Source organism: Pseudochaenichthys georgianus, chromosome 9 (assembly GCF_902827115.2).
Source record: "Pseudochaenichthys georgianus chromosome 9, fPseGeo1.2, whole genome shotgun sequence".
Lineage (NCBI taxonomy): Eukaryota > Metazoa > Chordata > Actinopteri > Perciformes > Channichthyidae > Pseudochaenichthys > Pseudochaenichthys georgianus.
In genome coordinates, this window is record NC_047511.1 from 40757953 (window position 1) to 40784731 (window position 26779).

Below are 26779 nucleotides of genomic sequence, written 5' to 3' on the forward strand. Positions count from 1 at the left end.
GCGCAGCTCCACTTGCTTGGAACAGCCTACAGTCCAAATTGAAATTGAGCAATTTTATTTCTCTGAATGTTTTTAAGGCACGTCTGCACGAGATGCTTTCTGACACTATGGGTGTTTGTAAGTGTTGGTGAATATGTAAATATGATGTCCTCTATTGTTTGTTTTATGTTGTTTTTATGTTTCATGTGGAACTAAATTGATGCAGGTCTCCCTTGTAAAAGAGATCCATGATCTCAAGGGACCTATCTGTCTAAATAAAGGTTTGAAATGAAATGAAATTACGTAAAACGGCCTGGACAACTTCTGTAGTCCTATTCAGCCACTCGGTAACAACCATCGTTTTTCAGACACGTAAACTCTTCAGAAATCACCAGCGGGGTCACTGCTGATGTTGTAGAACAAAACGTGATCTGTCTCTTCAATGTGTGTCCTTATTTGGAGCTATTTTCCAAAATCCTATGGAGAAATTGCATTGCTTTTTATCGAAGGAACCGGACGTGGTAAAAATGCTAACTTACTTCCGGGTTTAAGGACGCGTAACTGCGGAGTTTCAGAAACTTGGAAGACAAAATGAAGGCAAACTGTAAAAATATCTCAGAAACAGTTTTGGTGTACGTGTATGTATGTGCATGTGTACATGTGGGTATACATATGAGTATATGGGTACAAGTATTACTGTTACTATTCTTTATTCCCTTATCTATACATTTTCTTTTAATATTATCTTCTATATTACTTTACTTTTACCTATACAGGTATCTATCTTATTTATTTAGTTAGTTATTTATTTTACTAGCTAGGACCGGGAGGGAGGGAAAGGGGAAAAATAAATAAAAATATTGACTGTATAAATGTAAACTCATTGTGCCTGACTCAATACAAAAAAAGTTTAAAAAAAAAGAAACAGTTTTGGTATAAATATCAACAAATAAAAACAAAAATGTAATGTCCTTGAAATGTACATTCAAATGTTTTAAAGATGTCTTGAAACTAGTAATTGAAACGATAAACTCATTAGGAAAATGTTTACTGAGGTAAGAAATCAAGTGAGAATTCTATTAATTTTCTCACATACTTCTATACTTAATTGTGTTTTCAAATCAGTGCACTGATCAGTTAACACCTCTACTTCTTTTATCTGAGTGACCGACATCATAAATATAAGACAGAAAAGTTGTGAATTATCCTTTCATATTTTTTACAATGACAACAAGTTTTTGTCTTTTACCTTCGTCTTCGTCTTATCACTTTTATTTTAAAACGTAAACTGTATGTAGTCCATTTTTGTCTCCATGGCGTTTCCCTCCATTTACAATTCAGTGCCTAAAACCGCAGCTGTCCACCTGATTTCCACAAAACGTACACCTCATATCATTTCTCTCCTTACCTGCGAACACTAAATATATAACACTTGACCTTAACATCGCTTTCTTCTGAGTGACCCTCAGCTCTGACAGCATGTTTCCTCCAGCTGATTAGGTGTTCGGACAGGAAGTTTTCAGTATTTCTCCTCACATCCGTTCAGAAACAAGGAACACACCGGCTATTGTCTTGAAAGCAGTCCAACCCTCTCAGTGCGGTTGTGTGTGTGTGTGTGTGTGTGTGTGTGTGTGTGTGTGTGTGTGTGTGTGTGTGTGTTTTGAGAGGGGATTTCATCTACATTTTCTTATCTTTTCATGGAACAAGTGATTCCTGTTAGTGTTCTATTTACCTAATCCCCCCTGTTTCGATCAAACCTTGGAGTTAGTGTTGGATTAACTGATCGTGTAATATATCGGTTTCACTCCTCCTCCTCCCTCGTGGCAGAAAATGAGCACATCTGGCCCTGCTGTAGTCACCTGTTGATCCACCATCCTATTGGTAGGTACACACCATCAACACCCAACATTCCCCATCAGGGCAAAAGCTGTCAGGCCTCAGCGCTAAATGCTAATCTACTGACTGTGAATACCTGAGTTAGCTTTGTCCTCGGTGGCGCCCGGCCAAGAAGCAGCGATGTTTGAGCTAGTCGCCTGCCTGCCTGCCAGCGAGCCCTGTCATTGAGATAATAGCTGTTTTCTGTCTGTTTTTGTTCAGCCTCTGGGCTTTGTCATAAGGTGTCAGTCCTTGTGTTTTGCTGCAGGGAGATTTACCTGCAGCATGTTCAGCTTCAATGAACTGCTGCCGGCATAAAGAGAGACTAAATGGATTAAGTGGCACAATCACACACTGCTGTCCTGTTGCTTGTTCAGTCTTTAGAGAGTCCCTATTATGCGTTGTGGGGTATTCTCTTGCCTCTAGGTTATATTGGTTTTAGTGTATGTAAATTGTCGACAAAGGCTAAAATCCCAAAGTTGGACTCCTTTGTTTCCTTCCATAACATAATCGCATCACTATGTAACGCTTGTGCTTCTATTGGCTAGCGCTCCAACACATTGTACTTGATAGGCTAAGGGGCGGGACATCTCTTAGCGGTTGACCAATCACAACAGAGCCGGCCAGCTAACCAATCAGAGCAGACTGGGCTCTGTTGTCAGACAGAGGGGGAAAAGAGGTGCTGCAGCACAGGCAGTACGAGAAAAATAAAGAGCTTTTTGAACATTAAAGCATGGAGACAAAGAGATACATAATAACATGAAGTTGAACCTGAATATGAGCATAATATGTCCTCTAAAAAGCAACATCAATGTATAACTGAAAAAGCTGCAACAAAAGCGAAGCATTTCTCTAAGGCCTGTTTGATACAGTATAGTTCAGTAGTGTTAAAGGTGTTTGAGTTCTTGGTAAGTTAATATTTGTCCAGTTCAGCAGCATGGTATCAACTTTCAGAGGGGATTGCCTGACTCTACACACAGTTAATTGTGAATCGCATGCACACACACACACACACACACACACACACACACACACACACACACACACACACACACACACACACACACACACACACACACACACACACACACACACACACACCACACACACACACACACACACACGCACGTGCACGCACGCGCGCGCAGAGTCCCAGAATGTGTTTTGTGCACCTATAACCCTCCCTTTGTGCATTCACCTCAGCTATTTCTCTTTCCTCCCTTAGACCAATAACTCTCTCCTCTTCCTGCGTGTATGTTGGTGCCTGCCACAGATTAGCTCCATGATTTAAACTCTTAAGGCCGAGGGTGGAGGCTTGAGGAAATGACCCGGCTTGCTGGCACCCTTGGGTGTGAAAGGGCTTTTACGGCTCCTTTTGTTTTGACTGTTTGCCTAAAAGAGTTTGGAGGATATGGTTCACAGTGATGGAGTGCCATATGGGCATGTGTGTGGAGAGGGATGGTCCCACAAGTCACGTCAAAGCTTCTTGCATCAAAACTAACAAATACAAATACTGTGTCTTCCACAAGTTTTCTGTAGAGGTGATCTTCCAGTCAGAAAACCTCCACTTCCCTGCTCTGGTGTTGGTGAATACTAAATAAATGTGTGAGCCGTGCATAATGTGACGCCGGCTTCCTGTTGAGTGGTCTCTCTCCATGTGGTTTGCGCAGCTTTGTTTCACGAACAAGGATAGAAACACCTCCCACAACAGCTGGTGCAGGTCCTGGGCGCTGGAGAGAAGTCTGTTTGGGTCTCTGTTCTGTTTTTAACAAGACTTTTCTGAAGAGCGAGCGCAGATTGGCTGAGAAGCAGTTTTCCCAGAGGACAGAAGCGGAACCATCAGCACAGTTCATGTCTGAAAGTCGCATGGAATAAACTGTGAGATGGTCTTGTTTTGAGAACAGAGGAAGCTAGCCAACAAACAGCTGGATGCATGGGAGAGGAGACTGTCCTCGCCCTGGCGTGACATGTCTTTCTTTTAAAAACAACTTTCTCATATTTTTATAAAATCCCAAATTGGCTGGTTGTACCTTATTTCGGGAGGTGATGTTTCTTGGGATATGGAAGGAGAGACCTATATTAATATTTTAAGGGAAACATGATACATTATTAAAAAGATCTGTGACCCTGTGGATCTGCTCTATAAAATATGGATTTGAATTTGTCAAATGCTTGTGACCCGGTGACCTACTAAATTACATATTTATTTTTCTTCAAATATCAGGGCATTCAGATAAACCATTTCAAAAAAGGTTTAATGTTCCCAACAATGAATCCCACTTGGTCTTTTTCTTTGGTGACTGCTAGATAACATCTCTGGGTGTTCATTTTCACTCCTGACGAACACCAGCTGACACGGTTATAATTTCGCCATTTATTATCAAGCCAGTAAAAAAAGAACAAAGCTCCCCACCCCGCCATGCTTGTGTGGTGGTGTGGTATTTGCTATTTGTTTGTGTAAAGGGGCGTAGAGGCTGCTACAGTAATCTCTCCCTCTTTCTTCTTCTTTTTTTAAAGTTCATTACCATCACCAGAGGCGCCTGGCAGGGGTTAATTTAGCGCCGGGTTGGGGAGCGTCAGGGCGCACACAGTAGAGTAGTTGTGTCGATCACTCCCGCAGAGGCGATGCCCTTTTGTGGAGAGGTCTCTTGTGACAGAGGACAGACTGCATTCAGTCGGGACCCAGTGACACAAAGAGAAGAACTGCTTTTTAAAAGGCTCCATTCTTTCCGCGCAACCGCTGGGTGTTCGCTGTGGGTGTTTGAGAGGATCGTTGTGGAGAAAGTAGAGGAAGAATACGCGCCGTGAACGGGTTGGGGGGATTTTTATGGACAGTGCAGCCGATGCTGTCATCCACTCCGCCGACCACCTATGTTTTTCTCTCCCGGAGTCTCGTTTTGGATGAACTTTTACGCATTGTTTTTACGCACTGACACAGTCATAATGAACGGTCTCCCCTCGGTACCTACGGTATAGAAAGTTGGAACCGGATCATTAACTTCAAGAAGAAGTCGGTGTGTGGATATCAGCCGAAAAGATGCCAGTTGATAAATTCGCAAACATGGAGGAAAAACTATGGATTTTGGAGGACCTTAATATGATGTACATCCGTCAGATTGCACTCAGCTTACAGGTAAACACATGTTTCAATGCACCACTTGTCTCTGCACCTCGAAACGCGTTTTTGCTGCTGTCTTTTTTGCAGTTTTTACGAGTTTTCACACAATCTCAACGCTGTGGGATGTGTCAGTGGTAGACATGTATGTGTGATCATGTCACACATTTACTTTGTCTTGATGGATTTAACTGGACTGGATACAAACAAGCTTACTGAAATATTTATTTCGAAAATATATAGTGTGTGAGCTCTGCAGCTGTGGCTCTGTGCTGGAAAGTGTGTTGAGGAATCTTTCTATGGGACAAACAAGTCAGGCTGACACTGGTGTGGTCCCCCCCGTCACAGATGGCAAATCTTAACACTAACAGCAAACAGAAAACAACACTGCATGCCATCCATCTCTCTGTCTCCACGTCCAACTGGGGTTCACACACAGTCCACAGCTGTGCCTCAAAAGTACGAAGTGTGTGTGCTAGTAACAGAAACTAGTCAATTCATAAAACATGGCAGAGGTTTACCATTAAAACAATAACTAACCAGCTTTCCACAATCTGTTCCTTTTGGAGGAAATAGCTGAACAAAGGGCCTTTTTTTAGTTTAAAGGAAGTGGAGATATGGTCATTGGAAGTGTTACAAAAATGTCAAGGGGGAATTCTCATATACTTAATGTGCTGTCTTGGCTGCAGCTGCTTAGAGGTTTTTAAAAAAGCAGTCTTCACTTTGTCAAATGAAATCCAGTCCAAAAAGCCTTCAGCTGTATGACACAAGAACAGCATGAGGTGATATCACACTGATGAGTTGTGGGAGGGTTTGTTATCTACCTGAGCCAAGCGCCACAGAGTCTGCCAGGTGTAAGAAGACTTTCTATCACATAGGACAGGGGTGTCAAACTCAAGGCCCGGGGGCCAAATCCGGCCCGTGACTTCATTTTCTGTGGCCCCACAAGAGCCTGCAAAGAATATAATATGTTTACTATACGGTTACATGCTACTTTACAGAAGCACGTTACCCATAGACTACATGTCCCACAATGCATCTCAAGTTTGACTTTTCTTCTCAGAATCGGACTTTTTTTTCAAAATGTCACTTATTTTATTTTGACTTTTTTTTCCAGAATTTGGCATTTCTTTTTAAATGATTTTGTGACATTCTCACTGAAGAGACTTAAGTTATTACCCTATGCGATAATAATCCAATGCAGACGGCAATAATGTAATATAATACATTCTTTTAAATATATTAAATATTTATATATGTATTTTTTGTATGTATATAAAACCGGCCCTTTGAGTGCGACCATGATGCTGATGTGGCCCGAGATGAAATTGAGTTTGACACCCCTGACATAGGAGAAGCTTATAAACTCACGCCAGCTTGTGTTTTCTCTTTCTGGGATGCTTTGGCTCCCAAACGGTTGGTCTGTCATCATAGCTCTCTTTACTTTAGAGTCGCTTGTGCTGAAGCATTTTCTCTGAGCCCATTATAGCCTGAAATGCAATGCCACAAACCGGCTATCACGAGGTGTTTTCACCAACATGTTGATCGAGCTCTAATCAGTTTATTGGTTCCTGTCACAGTCTGTCCTTTTGATGAACACATTTGTTTACAGCTCCGACTTGAATATGTGTCTGAATATTGAATTAAGGGCATCAACGTGGAATGTAGGCATTTCTATCTGAGGATTTTGGAGCATTTCATCGTCTCGGTTCCAGTTGTCGTTAAACGCAATTGCGAGTGTAGGAATGTTTAAATAACGAGATTTTTTTTTTAGCCATGTGGGAAAACTGCCCCTCCTTCACGGGGGGTTCAGAGGTCAGGGTCGGCTGCAGGGACGCATTACTCGGCAATAACCAGTGGGAATTTCAGATTGCTGCATAGAAAGTCATGATTTTTCTTCAACTCATATGAGACTTGTTGCTGGTAAACACTCGCATGTTTCGCTCACTCTCTCCTCCCCCTCCATGTCTCCTGGGTGGGTTTATGAGACAGGGATTCTTTGTATGTGTCTGAGCTGCACAGCCCACAGTTTAACTGTCATTTCAGCAAGCTATGGATGCATCACGCTCCAGGGTGTTTCATAAACGTTTTGCTGGGTCATCAAGACTTGCAATTATTACACTCTAAGCTAGGGCTGCACGATATTGGAAAAAAACGCCATTGCAATTTGTTTCCTCCCTGCGATATGAAAACATACAGGAATTGAAGAAAAGACCGTTTTCCCCCGCAAACCATCCTTTCTTGAACTTTAATGCTATACAATTGGTATTTGTTTAACTATATTTAACCGGATGAAGGATTTTAGTCACGGACATCTGGATCTTAAGTTATCAGAGCAACAAGCTGAGCTAGCTCTGTTAGCAGCGCCGAACTGAGAAACACATGAAACGACTTTATTCAGTGTTTTTACCTTTAATCACCGGGTCCGTTTGCTTTGGAGGTTTGATTGTGATTGGTGGTTTGCTGTCACTCACTCAAGTACCCCTGACATGAGAGCCGTGCGAGTTTTCTTTTTTTAACAAGCAGCAAAATAATTGTAACATGACGTGTTTGAGTTAATTTGCTTACTTAATATCGCACGTCCTTTTTCTTTTTAATCGCATGCGCATATCACGATTATCATCACGACACACTATATCGTGCAGCCCTACTCTAAGCCCCTTTCTGCTGCTTTTGTTTGACCCTGAGGCGACATATATCTGCCACTCCCATCCCGTACTGTACATGTATACATTTATAGCAGAAGTGCACATAGTTTGTTACTGTTTTTTTGCATGCATGTCATATTACGAGATAAGCTCACCCGTCATTTAATAAGAACATGAAAAAGTGTAAAAGTCATGCGTGTCTTGAGGTCCCAGCATTCCTTAGGCTTATATAATTGCTGTGTCAGGAGGGGAGCGAGGGCAGCCTTTGTGTATTTGCAAGCTCAGTAGGAAGAAACCTTTCAGCTCTTCAGGTTTTAACAAGTCTCTTATAATAAGAAAGGCTGCATTCTGGGCTCCCCTGCACCGTTTTCTTTCCTCTTCTCTTGTGAAGCCCTGTTAGACATGAGTGCTTTTTCTTTAATCACATGCAAAGTGTAACAAACATTCTGCCCACAGAATACACATCAGAGGTGGCTGATGGGAAACAGGAAATGGTCTGGTGTAATTACTGTTTCCCAGCGGGAATAACATCATGAGTCATTGATCCATGCCGTTATTAGACACATACTCGTTACTTCCTGTCACCACAAACCCGGATACATCAACATTTGTATTTATTTTTGTTCTCTTAATGTCCTGGTTCCTTTTCCTATTCTGGTTTTCAGACTTTTCACCCCCCGGTCTTTCCCCTTCTCCCTGACCCGAGTGCCCTAGATGGACACTTTCCCCCCCCGGTCTAATTTTAGCCTGCAGACTGGCATTGAATACATGGATCGTGGCAGAGTTAAATGTGGATAGGGTTTGTGAGGTCAAGATAGAAACGCAGGGTCTGTGTGTTGTCGTGTTCCCTCTGCTACTCAGTCATTGTTGGAGACAGTACAATACTTTCTCTCTGTGTCACTGGGTCTGCCCTCCTCTCCTCGGGGGGGGGGGGGGGGGGGTGCAGCCTGGGGCATGAAGCCGCTCTGGATCACACCAATGATGAAAGATTGAAGAGAGTTGTTGTATTCGGTGAGGTGTAGGGCCCAGCCAGTATGCACCCGTTACTATGTGTTAAACGTGTGGAAAACACCAACTGTTGCACTATTTTATTTCTATTTTGTCTTCTACTATTTTGGACAGTTTTACGTCTTAAGTGTATTTATGTTGCATTGTTGGAAGAGCCTAGCATTTTCATTGGCACATCTATGCTGTAGCTATTGTGCGTGTGACAATGAAGCCGTTGAATCTCTGAATCTCAAACTGGGAGGTGTAGCTGAAAACAAAATGATATAGAGCAAGTGTGGTTAGAAACTCCCCATCTGTAGAAGAGCAACACTGACATAAGTTCAACATTTGGGTCTGTAATCTGTTTTGTTTATCAAACAGTGCTTACATGTTTTCAGTCCCTTCAGATGTCTAATTCAAACATAATTTCATGATATGCTTTTTGATCCCTTACATATGCTAGAAATGATGGCTGCATGCTTTGGGAAGAAATGAGTCATTGGGTAATTTTTTGACTGATATTAAAATTCTGATACGATTCTGTTCGAGGGACTGATCCCATGGCATCAATATTGTCCTCATCATGAAAGATATATTTGAAATGAACATGGAGTGATTCTTTAAAGAGAGTCTGTATCAAACAAACATATGTTATAATTCTGTAGAATACAATTTTTCTGTGTTAGAACCACAATTTCAATGTTGTGCAGTTCTACTAAGTCATTCTGATGAATTACAAACGTTTATTTGAATATCTATCTACCGGTTGGATGTCCTTAAGCAAACAGACACCCTCACATGCTGTAGTGGGAGCTCTGTCTCTGACCCTTGTTGATGCTGAGGCAGCTGGAGTTTCTTGCTGCCTCACCAGGGACTCTTGTTTGACCTCTCACACGCTCCCCATCCCTAAATGTAGGCCCCGGCCACACGAGGACGAAAACGGCTAAACGCATAGGATTAACGCAAACGCAAAAAAGCTTCCGTCCACACTCAATAGTTATCCGGATAGTGTCTGTCCACACGAGACCGCTCCGTTTAGCTCCATCCGCTGGAGAAGCTGCAGTACATATGCCGAGCCTGTACGTGGCGCTGTAACTTCCTCCACAAAAGCAGCGAAGAAGCATGGTTGTCATGGTTGCCCTTCTGTTTATTCTCCGCGGTGGGGGCCGAGGGAACCGGGCAGAGTTTTTCGCCAGTCAGTGTGTATTAAAGTTTAAATCTTCCGACAAAATTATAAAAGTGCCGGTCAAAGGTCTTCTTTGTTATTTATTGAGCTTTAAAACAAATGAATAACGACTCTATATAATATAATAATAAAATACACGGAGCCTCTCTTTTTCCTCCTTCTCTTCGGACAGCGTCAGTGTCTGTCTCATGCAGCAGCTGATCCAGTAGTGAGTGACCCGGCCGACAGTAAAAATAAACATATTTATAACTAGTGTAGGGAGTTTGAGAGGTGTCTCCGTCCTGTCAGATTAGACTTCACTCGCGTTTATGTCCATATCGAGAGAAAGATAAATAATCTGAATTCAGGGTGCAGTTTACTTTGACGCGGGGGTGAGCAGCAGAGGTGGGGAGAGGCGGGGCTATTGCCTCATCATTATCAGAAAATTATCGTATAGGGTGTACACACGGAGCCGTTGGATCCCCCAGAGCGTAGCGTATGCCGTTTTATCCACCTTGGGACCCGTTATCGTTTCCGCAGTCGTTTAGTGCCGTATTCGGTCGCCCTCGTGTGGCCGAACGGTCTATATGACACTAAACAGTAACGCAAACGACCGTTTTCGTCCTCGTGTGGCCGGGGCCTTAGCCGTGGCCATGCCAGATAGTTCTGCAAATTCTGAACACCACAGGCAGGCGTTAAATATCCGCTGGCTGGTATCCATGCTGCCTCTCTTAATCTCATTTTGAGTAACCGTCCAGATCAATGCCTCCTCTGTTCCTGATCGAATCCGTGCTTGAAAGACATATTTTCTTATGATTCAGTGTACATATCTCTTGGCATGTCTCTGGAACCTACACTGGGGCTGTTTCCATACTGTACATAAAGCCTTCCTTCAGTCCTGGTGACAGGTATTTCAGCCCCGCAGATGCTTTCTAAATGTAGGAGGTCCTGGAGGCCAAAGGCCAAATTGACAGCAGTGAATCCCTGCCTGCTCTGGGACTGTAAAGCAGTATTTCCTTGTGCACTGGAGCCAGACTGATGGATCTCACCCCGGATGATTGATTTGTAGAAACAGCAGAGGTTAATCTTATTTATACTCGGACAGCAAAACGGTCTAGACCAGAAGTTGCATTTATTTGTCTGTAATGTTTGAATCCAATTTTTCTATTTTAAGACATGTTGTTCTTTAATACCATAGCATTCCTCCGTTCAATATTATTTCCTGGCCCTTTCTGTCCTCTAATGAAGTTACCATGTTGGCATTGCAGTCAGTATTAATATTAGATAACATGGAATTAGATTAAAAGTTCTCTATCGATCCCAGTTTGGAAATTGTTTTTGTAGCATCATGTAAACAAAGCACTACACATGAATTAAACATAGGATAAAATGGACAACAAACCTAAAAGTAAATATATACAAGTCAACAGTCTATACTGTATACCTAAAGAGTATTTTTTATTGAATACACAATATAAATATACAGTAGAGAAGTTCTATAATAGACCAACCTACTAACAAAATGTCAACATTTGTATTTGTCCAGTATTTGCATTTTTTAAATAATCAATCAATCAATCAATGTTTATTTATATAGCCCAATATCACAAATGTTACATTTGTCTCAGTGGTCTACACAGTGTGTACAGAATATCAGTATGACAATACGACACCCTCTGTCCTTAGACCCTCTGTCCTTAGACCCTCTGTCCTTAGACCCTCACATCGTACAAGGAAAAACTTCCAAAGAAAACCCAGTTTAAAGGGAAAAATGGGAGAAACCTCAGGGAGAGCAACAGAGGAGGGATCCCTCTCCCAGGACGGACAGACGTGCAATAGATGCCGTGTGTAAATTGAAAAGATAATACATTTGCAACATAGGTAGTCCAGATGTTTGGAAATGCATGTGTGTATAATAGGAAGATGAATCCACGAGGATATCCATCCAGGACCGATGATCCAGGACCACAGCCACGACTCAAGATCCAGGGCTCGCGATGCACCGCAGGATCATCCATGACTCCAGATCCCGGCGTATATAGACACCAAAAAGAAAGACATTTGGGGAAGCTGGGTTAATCGGAACATGAGAGTACACAGGTACAGACAGAGAGAAGGAAGAAGTAAGATGTCCCCGACAAACTAAGCCTATATCAGCAAAACTAGGGGCTGAATCTAATCAGCCCTAACTATAAGCTTTATCAAAAAGGAAGGTCTTAAGCGCACTCTTAAAAACGGATAGGGTGTCTGCCGTACTTTTAGAGATTCTAGGAACAACCAGCAACCCTGCAATAATCCAGCCTAGAAGTAACAAATGCATGGACTAGTTTCTCTGCATCGTTTTGAGGCAAGATATGCCTGATTTTTGCAATGTTACGTAGATGGAAGTAGGCGGTCCTTGAATTTGATTTTATGTGGGTGTTAAAGGATAAATCCTGATCAAATATAACACCAAGGTTCCTTACAGTCTCACTGGAGGCCAAATTAATGCCATCCATAGTTAGTATATCTTTAGATAGTTTGTTTCGTAGATTCTTCGGGCCAAGTACAATAACTTCAGTTTTGGTCGTGTTTAACATCAAAAAGTTTAAGGTCATCCACGTTTTTAAGTCCTTGAGGCAGTCTTGAATTTTATTTAGATGATTAATTTCATCAGACTTGATTGATAAATATAGTTGAGTATCATCCGCAAATAACATTTTAATCCAATAATATCGCCTTCCACAAAGTTTATATCTGTGTGTGTCTCAGCTCAGTGTGTGTGTGTGTGTGTGTGTGTGTGTGTGTGTGTGTGTGTGTGTGTGTGTGTGTGTGTGTGTGTGAGTGTTAGTTCAGCTGCCCGCTTGTTTAGGTAGCCTAAGTTACGCCAGGCCTGCTTGCTTTGGTGGAAGGTGTGCTAAAGCTAACAGCGCCTGGCTCTGCTGATACAGGATACACACTCACGTCTGAGCCAACACACATTCCTGCACAACGGAAGACTTCATCGCACACCGCTAACCTGCGGAGCGTGGCCAGAGAGTGTGTGTGGGGAAATATTTGCAAAGAGTAGTACTGCAATACTGTAAGCTGTATATTCAAGTCGAGAGCTTTGATTTGTATCCAGGTTAATTCCCTTGTCGGTTTTGTGTGTGTGAGTGTGTTTGGCATCTGTATCACGAATAGCTACTGTGGCTTCCAGTTCTTCCAGTGCTGTATGCCAGAAGCCGGCACAGTGTGTGTGAGAGGAGAAAGAGTGCTTTGTATCACCTCACACACACCCTGGCCTGCGCTCCCTACCAAGCCCTCCTCTCCCGCTCGGAAACGGCATATCTCCTAAACCCTGTGCAAACCAGCTGACAACCCACCTACCTCTGCACCCAACGCTCCCTCTCCCCCTTCCTCAGTGCTGTACCCCCCCGTACATCCGTCCTCACCCCAGACAGCGGTTTAGCAGGAGCAGCAGGTCTGAATGGGCACTCAGTGAGAGCAGGAACCAGTTAGATGCTGCCTGAGCCAAGCTTCCTTTGACAAACAGCGAGCATGAGCCAGGAGAGGGAGCAGGAGGAAACGCACACTAAGAGGGGCTGTTATTGGCCGGGATGGGAGTTGGGCTTTAAAAATGTATTCAGTTTTTTACTAATTACCTCCTTTTGTAACCTCATCAAAGTATCACAATATAAAAGTTATGATACCTTGATATCGAATGCAATGCAGAAAAATACAAGAAAGAAATATCAATCCCTAAATGGCCAAGGAACTGCATGTCCTAGTCTTTATAACCCCTCAAAGTCCTGATAAGTTTATTTAGTAAAGCACCTTTCACAGAAATTGAATTCACAAAGTGCTTCACAAGAAAGAACAAAATTCAAATTAAGAAACACAGAAACATGAAAACAAAACATAGAGTCCCGAAAGGAACAAACACTAACAAACAAGTACTTTACTTACAAGTCATCAGTCTCACACATTCACACACCTGCTCAAGTAAACTGACATTCACACACATTGGCCAGGCCAACGATGATGACTGCAGGGGATTAACCCTCCCTTCATTCCACTCTCCCTCATGGCCACAGTCGCCCCACCAGTTGTATTATGTACAACAGTGTGACTTTAGAAAAGAAGAAAGCAATATATTTGTCTCAAAAAAGTGTCCTCCCTTACGTCAAACAGAATAACTGGATTAAGAGTGTCCTCAGTATTTATTTCCACAAAAACACAACAAATAAAGGCAACACACACTAAATATTTCAGATTAAATTATACCACCAGTCACCTACTGCATATAAACAAAAGGATGACATGGGCAGTCAGGACCTGAGACTCATGAGGTGTTGTAATGTAAGCATCTGCATTCTGTATTTTAGAAAGTATTTGTAATCCTAGTAATCAGTACCAGTAATCTTAAAACATCTTTTTGATGTAACTGTAAGGGACTGTTCCCTCCTCTTCTGATAGAGTCCTTTCTCATGTAATCTGTTACTCCCCCAGCCTGGTTATTGGAACATTTACTCTCCGCATTATCTCCGTCTGGATCCATTGGTTAATTCCCCTCTCTGTTCTCCCGTCTGTCGGCCTCTATCTCAGCTCCCAGCCTTTCCCCCACTCTTTTATCTCAGCCTTCAGCATCACCTTTCTTTAATCCTACTTCCTCGCTTCCTTAGGCTTTTTAGCTGGGTACGCACACAGGCTTTACCAGTGAAACGATTACTTTTGAAGCTGCAAAGAAAATTGGAGTCACTTAAGCTGTTAGAATTGAGACTGCGGCATTATTCAAATCAGCCGGTAATGGATTTCAAGCTATGCTATGCTATCTTATCGTGGCAACATCTCAGAAGCCACTGTTTTGAAGCGGAGATATTAAAAGTCTGTATTCCTTTGTAAAACATGCAGTTAAGAACGTGTGGACTTGTTCTGGGGACACAGCTGGCGGCGCAGGCTGTTTAATCAGATGGTCGTCTTTGTGGTAAAACGAGCGTTTAGTCATGTGCTTAATTGAGCCTAGATGTTGCTTTTTGTCCATATGGATGCAATTTGTGCTCGCGTCTGTGTGATATTTGTGTGCAATCCAGCTTGTGAGAATAACTGCACGGCGTACATGATTGTGTGCAAGTTTATGGCTCATGCGGTGACTTTATTGATTCATGTGTCTTTTGTGAGGTTTTTGTATCGTGTGAGGGGGAGTTCTAAGTGTTTGTGAATACATTCAGTCTATTTCTGTCTGTATTTCTGTGTGTTTGTGATCTCTCTCAACACCTACCCTCCTGCGACGGAGGGTAGGTGGAAGTCAGAGAGGATGAGTGTGAAGTGAGAGCTGTGTAAACAAATAATCACCACCATTAAAACAATCCAATGCCCATGAAGTGAAAAGCATTTGTAGCATCATTGTGTCTCTACAGATTGTGTGTGTGTGTGTGTGTGTGTGTGTGTGTGTGTGTGTGTGTGTGTGTGTGTGTGTGTGTGTGTGTGTGTGTGTGTGTGTGTGTGTGTGTGTGTGTGTGTGTGTGTGTGTGTGTGTTAGAGCTGCACAAGTAATCCAACTTCTATCAAAATCTATATGTGGACTATTACAAGTTACCGCAGGGAGCACACTATTTGTTAAAGCTGACTGGCTCTGTTGTGATTGGTCAACCACTTAGAGATGTCCCACCCCCTTGGCCTATCACGTACATCGTGTTGGAGCACTAGCCAATAGAAGCGCGAGTGTTACATAGTGAGGTCACTATGTTCCGGAAGTATATAATGGAGTCCAATGGAGCTAACCAAATTACCCTTTTGGCTGCAAAGATATGCTGATCTACAAATGGTATTGTACGGATTTAACACCGTACAATACCAGGCCTGCTCCCACTTGTAGAGTACGGCTGCACTGGAGAGGTTTTCCACCGGGTGTGTGCTGCTGTGCGGAGAAGGATTTTGCCACGGCTGGGGCCTGCTTTCACCCTGTCCTGGTTCTGCTGTTGCAGAGGCCTGCTTTCACCCCGGGGATACCACGCTGCTGCTTTCGTCTGTCCTTTGCTGCTGTGCTGATTTTGCTCCAGGAACATCGCGGTTTCTGTGTGCTGGTCTGGGAAAATGGCCCATATCGGGATTCTGCTGTGCCTGTTAACTGTTTTGGACTATGAGAAGATCTCTAGTCATTCTGAGGAGTCTACTGGATTCAGGTCTGTTCTGCCACCCGCAGTGGGCATCCCCTGCAAAGGTTCGGATGTGTTGCTCAAACAATTACCGGTTGCCTTGTCACAGTCAATCTGCTCGACGAAATATGTTTGTCTTTTTTGTTTTCCTGCGATGATGGTTCTTCAGGACTGCTTCTTAAGCTCTAATCACACTCTCGCAGACTTTTCCGGTGATTCTAAATTAGATGATGTATGTGTGTCGCTTAAGAGGAAAAGATGCCTGTTTTTTGTTGTTGTTATTACTGTCAGGAAATGTACAACCTAACCCTGGTCCGCCCATTAGTAGTAGTCAGATCGCTACTCCTGCTGATTTTAAAGCTAGATCTGGGTTGGGTTTCATCCACTTGAATGTGCGCAGTCTGTTAGGTAAACTAGATTTTGTCCGCATCTAGGCGAGCTCGACTGACGCTGACGTCATTGTTTTATCAGAAACATGGCTAAACAAGTCTATTTTGGCCTCTGACATTGCCTTAAATGGTTATAATGTGTATCGTACCGACCAGCCTAATAAAGGTGGTGGCGTTGCAATTTATGTTAAGAATAAGTTCAGTGTATCCACATTAGTTTCCAAATCGATCAGTAAGCAATTTGAATTTTTAGCCTTAAATATAGAAGTGGAAAAGGGTCAACAGGTCATGGTGGTGGGCCGCTACAGACCCCCCTCAGCTGTCAAAGACTCCTTGTCTTCGCTAGCACATTTTTTATCACAACTAGACTACAATGAAATAGTGCTACTTGGAGATTTTAACTGGGACTGGTTAACTGCAGTGTCAGAGGATTTTAAAAACCTTTGTATCTCTTTAAATGTTATTCAGATTGTTGACGGTCCTACTCGCCCTAATATTAAGTCCCCTAATAAATCCTCCCTAATTGATCTCATTCTAACTAATATTCCCTATAAATTCTCAGCTGTGGGAGTATTTGCGAATGATCTGAGTGACCACTGTGTTGTAGCCACAATTAGGGACACTAAGATCCAAAAGGTTAAACCTCGCATTATCATTAAGAGAGACAAAAGACATTTTGTGGAGCAGGGTTTTGTTCATGATCTGTTTGGGTTTGATTGGGGGAAAATCGATTTGTGTGCTGATGTTGAGACTGCATGGTCTTATTTTTATCTTGGTTTTATGGAGATCATAGATAGACATGCACCCCTGCGTACATTTAGAGTGAAGGGACGAGACAATCCTTGGTTTTCGGCTGAATAATCTAGTCTCCTACATGAGAGAAACAAGGCCTGGGCAAAGGCTAGGAAATCAGGCTCAGAGGTAGAATGGCTGCATTTTAGGCAGCTAAGAAATAGCTTCACTTCACATGTCAAACGTGCTAAATCTAAGTATTATCTGTCAGTTACCACAAAGAACGTGAACAACCCTAGAAAATTCTGGAAAGCCATAAAATCGATATCCACCGGTGAGATCCGTAATGAGCTACCTCCGTGCCTTACCACAGCATCTGGCACTATATCGAATAGGGCTACCATGTTAAATTGTTTTAATGAGCATGTTGTGTCCTGTGGCTCTCTGTTTCACTCTGTTTCTAATTCTGCTTCTGTGAACACCACAGTCGGTGACTCAGAACAATGTGGTCTGGAAAACCCTTTCAGTTTTACTCCTTTTACTGTTGATGTTGTTCGTGAAGTCTTAACCAAGCTAGATCCTAAAAAGCCGGCTGGTCCGGACAACGTAGGACCGTTCTTCTTAAAGATAGCTGCAGATTTTATTGCTCCACCTCTTACTTCTCTTTTTAACCTCTCTCTCAGCATGAACACAATCCCAAAAGTATGGAAGTCAGCCTCTACTAAAAGGAGGGGAGGCCACCTTATTAAACAATTATAGACCCATCTCTAAATTGTCAGTTCTGGCTAAGGTTCTTGAACGCTTAGTGAGTGAACAAGTAAAGGAGTTTTTATGTCACAATGACATCCTGTCTAAACATCAGTCAGGCTTCAGAAAGCAACACAGCACCATCACTGCCACAATGAAAGTGGTGAATGATGTGGCGAGTATTTTAGATAATAAGCAGAGTTGTGCAGCTCTATTTGTTGACCTATCCAAAGCTTTTGACACCGTTGATCATCGCATTTTAAATCAGAGGCTGGTCAGTATTGGCATATCCAGCCATGCAGTGGGTGGTTTGTGAACTACCTCTCTGAAAGGTCCCAATGTGTTCAGTTTGATGGGCTGTCTTCTGAGTGGTTAAACATCACTAATGGTGTTCCACAAGGTTCAGTTTTAGGTCCGCTATTATTCTCTATCTATATTAATAGTTTAGGTGAAAATGTCGAAGGAGCAACCTTACATTTTTATGCGGACGATACCGTGATGTACTGTGCAGGTCCCTCGATTAACGAGGCTGTTGTTAAATTACAGGCTGTTTTTAATATTATTCAGGCTCAGCTCTCTGAACTAAAGCTTCTTTTAAATGTGGATAAAACCAAGGTAATGCTCTTTTCTAAAGCTAAAGCTAAAAATACACCGGAGACTGCTTTGGATATTGTAACTACGCAAGGAATACAACTTGAAGTTGTTGCCTGTTACAAATACTTGGGTATCTGGCTTGATGATTGTCTCACTTTTAAACTTCATGTCAATAACCTGCTTAAAAAGCTGAGGGTTAGGCTAGGTTTCTTCTACAGGAACACGTCCTGCTTCTCGCTTGAGGCCAGGAAAAGGCTCTGTGACCTTTGACCTGTGCTGGACTATGGGGATTCGTATGAATGCACCTGCCAATTACCTGAGCAAGTTAGATGCTGCGTATCACAGTGCACTGAGATTTGTGACAAATTGTAAAGCACTTACGCATCACTGTACCCTGTATACCAAGGCGGTTTTGCCATCACTTACTGTACGGAGGCTCAGTCACTGGTACTTTTTCATTTACAAAGCCATGTTGGATAAACTACCATCTTATATCTGCTCCCTGATCTCTCTGCGAATTGAAAGTACTTATTGCCTGAGATCGCATGCTGTGGTTTTATTAAATGTGCCAAGTGCTAGGACTGTCTTAGGGAAGAAAGCTTTCAGATGTGCAGCTCCACTAACTTGGAACCGTCTGCAAAAAGAATGGAAAAGTACCAAGCTAGTACCACTACATGTTTTTAAAGCTCGGTTGGATGCTACACAATCAGATGCTGTTGGTACCTCTACATGTGGTTAAATATGTAAATTGTAATCCCTGTACATGTTGCTGTATGATGTCCTTTTGTTGTTCTGTTGTTTATGTTTTATGTCTTCTTGTGGAACCGACTGCTGCAGGTCTCCCTTGAAAAAGAGATCATTGATCTCAATGGGATTTTACCTGGGTAAATAAAGGTTTTGAATTGAATTGAACAAGACATATTAGATATTAAAAAAATCACACCATAATCATTTAATCTTAATTTTCAATGATAATGAAGACAATGAAGCAACAATGTCCCTCCAGTCTTGTGAATCATATCGCAATTGCAATGTCAGTCAAAATGATCACAATTTTGTTATTTTTTTTTGGTATTTTTAGTTTTCCAAATCGTGCAGCTCTCGTGTGAATGTGTGTGTCACTGGTGGGTGTGTCAGCATTTTGGAAGGATGCCATCCGACTATCATAGAGTCTTTTCTGCTTTCATTAAGAACAAGAGATTATCTTTTCTCTCTTTCTTTGTTGATGTAATGCCGTTATTGCCCCTGTCTCCATCTCTAATTTTCACAGAGTCTGACAGACACCCACATCACATTAATAGCAGTTTTTATTAATTTGAGTCACACGAGAGTAAAGTGACACCGAGCAGATGGCCTCGCAGCATCCCCAGGAGGCTTATCTCTGCAACTAGAGACAAGTTTGAGTTGTTTGTGAGTTCTGTGGCTGCGTGCCTTAAGATTGATGGTTGTGCTGTTAAGTAGAAACTAAACGCCAAGGGCAAACTGTCATGGGGGAATTCCAGGGTTTCGAGGCGGGTCAGTGGGAGCCTGGGCTTTGGGCTGAGGTAGATCTGGGGGCCGAGGCTGCTGAAAAGGGGGCCTCTTGTTGTGGTGCGAGCTGTTGAGAGCCATAGCTGAGCTGTTCCACCCCCAAACAACTCCCTTTCCCCCTCAAAAAACAACTTCCGTGTCTACCTCACCGTGATGAGATCAGTGGAACAAAGTCTCCAGCTGGATGACATCATCTTTGGGACTTGGGGTCAAAATCTCAGGGACACATTAGGGAAAGGTGTGTGTGTGCGGGGGTGTGTAATGCCCTTAGAGAATTGTCCAAAGGCTGTTCTGTTAGTGCCATAATCCTTGTATTGTGTGCTGTCTGCTTGCACACACACACACACACACAGCTTTGACTCACTTACCTTGTGTGTCCTCCTACGCCCCCACCCATTAGTGAAACTATTAAAGGAAAACCTTTCAGAGCCTCCGCACGTTGTCAGAGTTGAAGGGACTCCATCTGTCGGTCTGTGTGTGTCTAATCTTGTCATCATTAGGAGAGGAAAAGGTTAATCCGTCTTATCATTGGGTAATGAACTAGACGAGGATTCCTTGTGGTTCTGGGGAGGCGCATAGCTTGATGTGATTGGCTGAGAGACAGCTAACTGAACTGAGACTCACACTAAACCAAGCCCCTCGATAACGCTGTGTCATTCGTCAGTAAGTCACTGAAAACAGACCGGGGGTTGGTTGTCATGTAACTACCTGTGTACGTTTATCGAGCCACTATTTTGGGCTTTAAAACACACACACACACACACACACACACACACACACACACACACACACACACACACACACACACACACACACACACACACACACACACACACACACACACACACACACACACACACACACACACACACACACACACACACACACACACACACACACACACACACACACACACACACACACACACACACACAGCTTGAGTCTTTAACCGCAGATGTCACTGTGTAATCCATCATGATTGACAGGTAGTATATATAGCTTTGAATATGATCACTGTTTACTTGACTTGCATATACTAAGCTGAGGTATATGTTACAGCAGCGATGCATCTGATGGCCTAAGTATCCCACGATGTAAGACAGGTTTCTCACGCTGTAGTGATAATTATGATTTTGTAATCTAGGTTTAAACTTTACACGCCAGTTAAGCTCGGTGGTCTGCTGACTACTATGAGCTATGAGTTAACCCCTTAGACTAAAGTCAGGGTGGGATGTCGATATAATTTCTGTTTGGCGACATGCTTCAGTCTTCTCGCAGCATGCTTAATGTACATGACCCTTTTGGCCCCTCTACCTGCCTGACACTTAAAGGAAAACACGTCTCTACATGCTACTTGGTCTTTGCATTAGAAAAGAAAAACAACAACACAGGAACATAACAACGCCGTTTCTCAAACTTCAGAGTTCAACAGTAAGGAGAGAATGATCCTGTTTCAGAGGATGCCATTGCCTCTCATGCCCAGTAGGTGGCTGGTATGGAGTACATGACTACCTTCTTTTGGGTTTTCCCTTTGTCGTGTGTTAAATTGGTTTTTGTGCATATAATGCTGAAACTCTCAGATGTAATCACTATGGGGGAATTCAGGTCCATCTTAACACGACACCATTGGTCGATGTGAGTGCTCGTATATCTGAAAATCGTTTTAAATGTTGCCAGTTTTGAATGATTATTAATAGTTTGTTTTACTTCGCATATTGACTGGCTAATGTGCCATTTTATTTGTGTTTTACAGCTGTATTTGTCTGCCTGTCATGTCTGTGTTTTATCTGTTGTAACTTCGTACATGCTGCCCTTCTTGGCCAGGTCCCTCTTGACTCTCAAATCTCGATGAGTCTTTTACCTGGTTAAATAAAGGATATATAATATATGTAATGGTCTGCAAAGGCTAAAATCCCTGTGTTCCCTCCAGAGGGAGTTTCTCTCCGACACCCCCCCCCCCCCGCCTGAAACGCCTCCATTGGACTCCTTTGTTTACTTCTGTAACATAGTCATCACTGTGTAAAACTCTCATTTCTTTTGGCTGGAGCTCCACCACATTGTTCTTAAAATTAAATACAAATATGAACCTGAAAAAGAGCATAATGGGGCCAATTCAAATACATATTAGTCTTAAGAGATTTTGTTGTAAAACATCTGACAAAAGGTAAAAAATAAAAGAGACAATAAATATTCAAATGTATCAAATTCAACTTTATTGTCAATCTTTCAGTTTGTGTGCACACAGACGGAGAGATCGAAATGCCATTGCACAATTAACAAATACGTATTGCAGTTTATTTATTTGAATATCGCTAGCCCAAAAGCACTTTTGTTGTTGTCTTTGTGTACTGCACTATTTAGCTTTGATTGCATTAGTTATCAAAAGTGTGCCAGCGTAAAATAAATCAAAAGTGACGGTGGCAACAGGAAGAGAAAGCGTCACACTCTTGTGTTTTCCCTCTTATTCCCGGCCCCTTGCAATAAAGCAACTGAAGCTTGTCCATGTGCTCCAGTTCTTCCTTTGGGGCAGTTTATGTGAAATTGCCCAGAGACCTTTATTCAAACAAAGAGCTGTGAACAAGGGGGTCAAATATGTGATGGAGAAGCACCTCAACAACCTCTGCCCACAAAGACTCAAGTTATGAGGTGTGAATGTTGCTACGCTTAATGTCTCCTCGAGGCTGGGATGTAATTACGATTTCATTTCATTCTTATTTGAACTTGTGAAAAGATTAGAAATGTAGCAGACATTGAAATATGTCTATAATTAGACACATTGCTCTTCTCTCCACACAGACAGGAGGAAGGGGTTTTCAGGATGTACAGTAGCAGCAGAGAGGAAAGGAAACGCATGTTTAGGAAATACACTCTGGTCAGTGAGTCAATAGGAAATGCTTATGTCTCAGAGGGAGGGGGGGGGGGGCAGGTTATTGCAGCTGGAGGAATGTCCTCTCATCCTGTAAGATGCAGAGTAATGACTGGGGTGGTTATCGTTCATCAGCTGGTCTGGGTCTGAAGCTCACGGTGCAAGTCTGTGTCTAACATCCGTATATGTCTTGTTGTTAAGTTAATACCATATCCCTATTTAACAGGTGACCACCATTGTTTTCGCCTGTGTATGCTGCCTTACGTGCTGGCATTGTCCCTCCTTCATGTTGTCCTCTGAACCCTCTGAGTGTGAATGTGTCTGACAGCTCCTCTCAGGCACAGCTACCTGCTGATGAAACCTTAATCTGATTAACTGGGATATTTACAGCTTTAAATCCTGAGTTATCAAGGCTCATCTTATTTGTGTGGCACTTGTCTTTCTACGGAGGGATACGCAGAGAGAGATACATATGAAGGCATGTTTTACTTGTTGTTGTTGTTGTTGGTGGTGGTGGTGGTGATGTTAAGGTAAAGCTCTGTGTCTTCACATTCATCTGTTAATAATAATAATAATGCATTTTATTTATATAGCGCTTTTCACAACTCAAAGACGCTTTACAGTATGAGGGAGGGTAGACAAATAAGGACAGGCAAACAAGTAAGTATAGTAAAATAAAATAGCAATAATAATATAATATATAATAATAGCACATGTATTGGGGATGATAGCCTTTGCACACCATTTACATGCACGATAACAACACACTACAGGAAAGGGAAACAGCACAATAGGGGCCCTTACATTGTATTGTTCGTTGCACTGTTGGAAGAGCCTGGGACTAATTGGCTGTAGATATTGTGCATATGGCAGCACAGCCTTCTCATCTTTTAATTGAATCGTTAATGCCTCGATAGAGCACCTTAGAGCTCCACCCGTCCACATGCAAACATGCACAGATGTGTTATTGCACCATTGGGAGGAACTTTGTTGTTGCCATTAGCCAAGCTGCCCACAGACTCTCCTCCTACACCCTGCTCCTCCTACAAGTCATCTGCTGCCTCTCTGGGCTGTGTACCATTCCTCTTCTCAACCCACAAACACGCAACAAAGCAAGTGTTGTGCTTTCTGTCTTCTATGCAGAGGTTGTATCCATTTTAATTTACCCTGCAATATTCAGGAACATTTCAAAAGTACGGCTGTTGTTTTTGACTGACATTGCAAATGGGGTATGATATATTGAAGAGAATGACCTCTATGCTTATGAAAAGATTTTTAGGATGATCTGTACCCAACAAGGATTTGTATTAGGTCTGTGAAATATTGTCTTTTGGACTGGCACAAGAATACTTGACTTCAGTTATTTAGCCACACTTTGCCTTCAGCAAATATTGACCCTACTGCTATTTGAATACTACACTAGTCAATATTGCATTTTCCATATCATTTTGATTAATGGTGCAGCACTACCCATCACTCAGTTGTGTTTACAGAGACATCATATGCATGGAAACACAATTGTGTAGCCCCTAGTTAAAACGATGAGGATGTTTGATGCTGTATTATATGTTATATATCATTCTCCCTCTTTGCACTCCACTCCAATTGTGGATTGTGCAGAGCCACAATCTCAGTCCGCTGATTTCCCTTTACCCCGGTTTATTCCCCACACGTAATTCTAGCCGGACTCATCTGTGTTTTCAGTTTTCACCTGCCCACAACTCACTCTCATACATCACCGGCCGAGAGGGTGATGCACTCCGCTGCACAGAAACTTCCAGAGTGCACACATGAGCCGGGCAATAAGAGGCACGGAGAGAGAAGGATGACAACTTCGATTTGTCCCTGGAATGATACATTCATCTGTCGGTAGAATTACATATAAATGTAGAAACTGCAGGCTTCATCACACTGTGAGGTTTTGATTTAGGAACCTCATTTTGTCATATGCAGATTAGGTTTTCATCTACAGTCCAATTCCGAGTAGAATCATTAAAGTTTAATTGCCAACAAATCAGTATAAATGCATATTACTAAAGGGAATTAAAATTTGATATAGTGAACATATTTTACACTCAGGGCCATTTCTACTGAGACCGAAAAGATGTTACTTCGTCTTCCACATGAACACTGATGCCAAATAAAGGCAGATCTCACCTGAATATGCAGCTTTATTTCCTTTTTTATGAATTGCTTGAAGGTTATGCTACAACTTCTGTATCTAATTAGTATCATGCAATTGTAAAATAATAGAACATTTGATTATCTTTTTTCAATAGATTTTCTGCAGAATTTCAGCTGCTTTCTTTGAATCGTGGAGGCGAGTAATGACTCGTGGGAAATACAGGAATATGTTGCCTTTACTGCACAGCTTTGCAAACCACATATTTACCAGTAAAAGAAAAAAACTGTTGTTGAGTCATATTAAAAAAAGAAAAAGTATTTTTTCCACAGCAGGCGGTGTAGGCACAGAGCGACCGCAGTGGATTTTCACTGACACACTTGCAACCCACTTCAAACTATTGCCAATCTCAGGGCTGCCAAAATCTTCTTATGTCAGTTTCTCCCACAATGCACTGCCATTTTGTTGGATTTAGGAGGAAACGAGAACTCCACGGGACAGTGAACACTGAAATGCATGTCTGTGGTCTGACAGCAACAAACGCCTGAGATAAAAATATCAACTTCCTAGGACCAGTGGTGGAGAGTACTTTTACTCAAGTATACTATTTTGACATAGTTGTACTTTACTTAAGTATTTCCATTGTTTGCTACAATATACTGTACTTGTTCTCTGTATAACAAATACTTTTTTTCTCCACTACAATGATTTGACACTCATAAAGTAGTAGCATTTTAAATACAATACCATATGCTTATATGACATAATGCAGTACCAATATTCAAAACCTTGTATCCTTGCATTTAGCTGATATAACTTATTTTCTTAAGTGCTTTGACAAAAAATCCATTAAAAAAAGTCATCTGTGGAAGCCGTGGTGCTGTAAAAAGCTCGACCAATCATCTGAGCCGGCCCGGCTAAAGTAACTGGATGGCCTACCTGCCTGTCAGCCTTCCATCTGTGCACAAACTTATCTCGTGCCCTCATTGGTCATGTGCGCGTTCGTGTGTGTTGGAGGAGGGGCTCTGTAAGGAAGTGGCAGATTTTTTCCGACTGTGTATTTTCAAATTCTAGCGCACTCGAGCTGGTTTCTCCAAAATTACCTACCCCACCTTTAAGTAACATTTTGCAATTAGGACTTTTACTTGCAATGGAGTATTTTAAGACCATAGTATGTGTACTATTTAAAGGTTAACAGTACTTCTCCCAACATAATTCACTGTACTGAATGGCAGTGGGGTGACACTTCATAAAATTGCTGCATGTCAACACTCCTGGGAATTTTCTCAAGGACCCTAGACACAGCTGAGAGCCACTGCATAAATTACAGTTCCCTTTGCTCTGCTTGATCGCAGCTACACGCGCGCACACACACACACTAGGCAACACACACGCGCACACATCCTCCTCCTCCTCAGGATCGGCTCTCGGTTGGTCCAGTCTTTATGCTCCCGTGTGCTGGTTGTGTGAATCCCTATTGGAGCTATTTGGACGACGACAATGATGACAATGAAGACACACACAGGGGCTGAAACACATGACCGCTATCGATCCCAGATCAACGGGAGTGTGTGCTGTGTTGTTTTCTGCGCGGATCCGTAACAACTTCTGAGGTTAAGAATTGGCTATTTTCGTATTTTCCGCGGATTTTTTCATTTAACCTATAAATGGATGTTCCTCAAAGGGAAAATCTGAGTTGAGGTGTTTCAGGGGTGTGTGTGTGTGAGTCGTTTAACGGACCGTCGTGTTGCGTAAAGCTCTCGTGCTGCCAGTGTTGGAGAGTTGGAAAGCGAAGGGCTCCTCTTTGGATAGGATGAACAACTCAAAGAACCAAATGGTAAGATTTTGTTTAAAAAAAGATTCAATGGAGTTTATGCTTGTGATGAAATGGAAAATGAAAGTCAGCTGTGACCC

At 42.3% G+C, this 26779-nt stretch overlaps 1 protein-coding gene across 5 annotated transcripts in view; it reads left to right on the plus strand.

Annotated features, from left to right (window-relative positions):
- rtkna (rhotekin a) overlaps positions 1 to 26779 on the plus strand; it is a 94322-nt gene that overhangs the window by 24093 nt on the left and 43450 nt on the right. The window contains exon 1 of one of the 5 annotated variants that reach the window (XM_034090657.2): positions 4391 to 4987. The exons of 3 other annotated variants lie outside the window; for them this stretch is intronic. In XM_034090657.2, coding sequence (XP_033946548.1) covers positions 4892 to 4987 — 96 coding nt within the window. In that variant the 5' untranslated portion in view covers positions 4391 to 4891. Of the gene's footprint in view, positions 1 to 4390; positions 4988 to 26235; positions 26703 to 26779 lie in introns of those variants that run through there. One more of the 5 variants, XM_034090658.2, reaches the window with a different exon arrangement.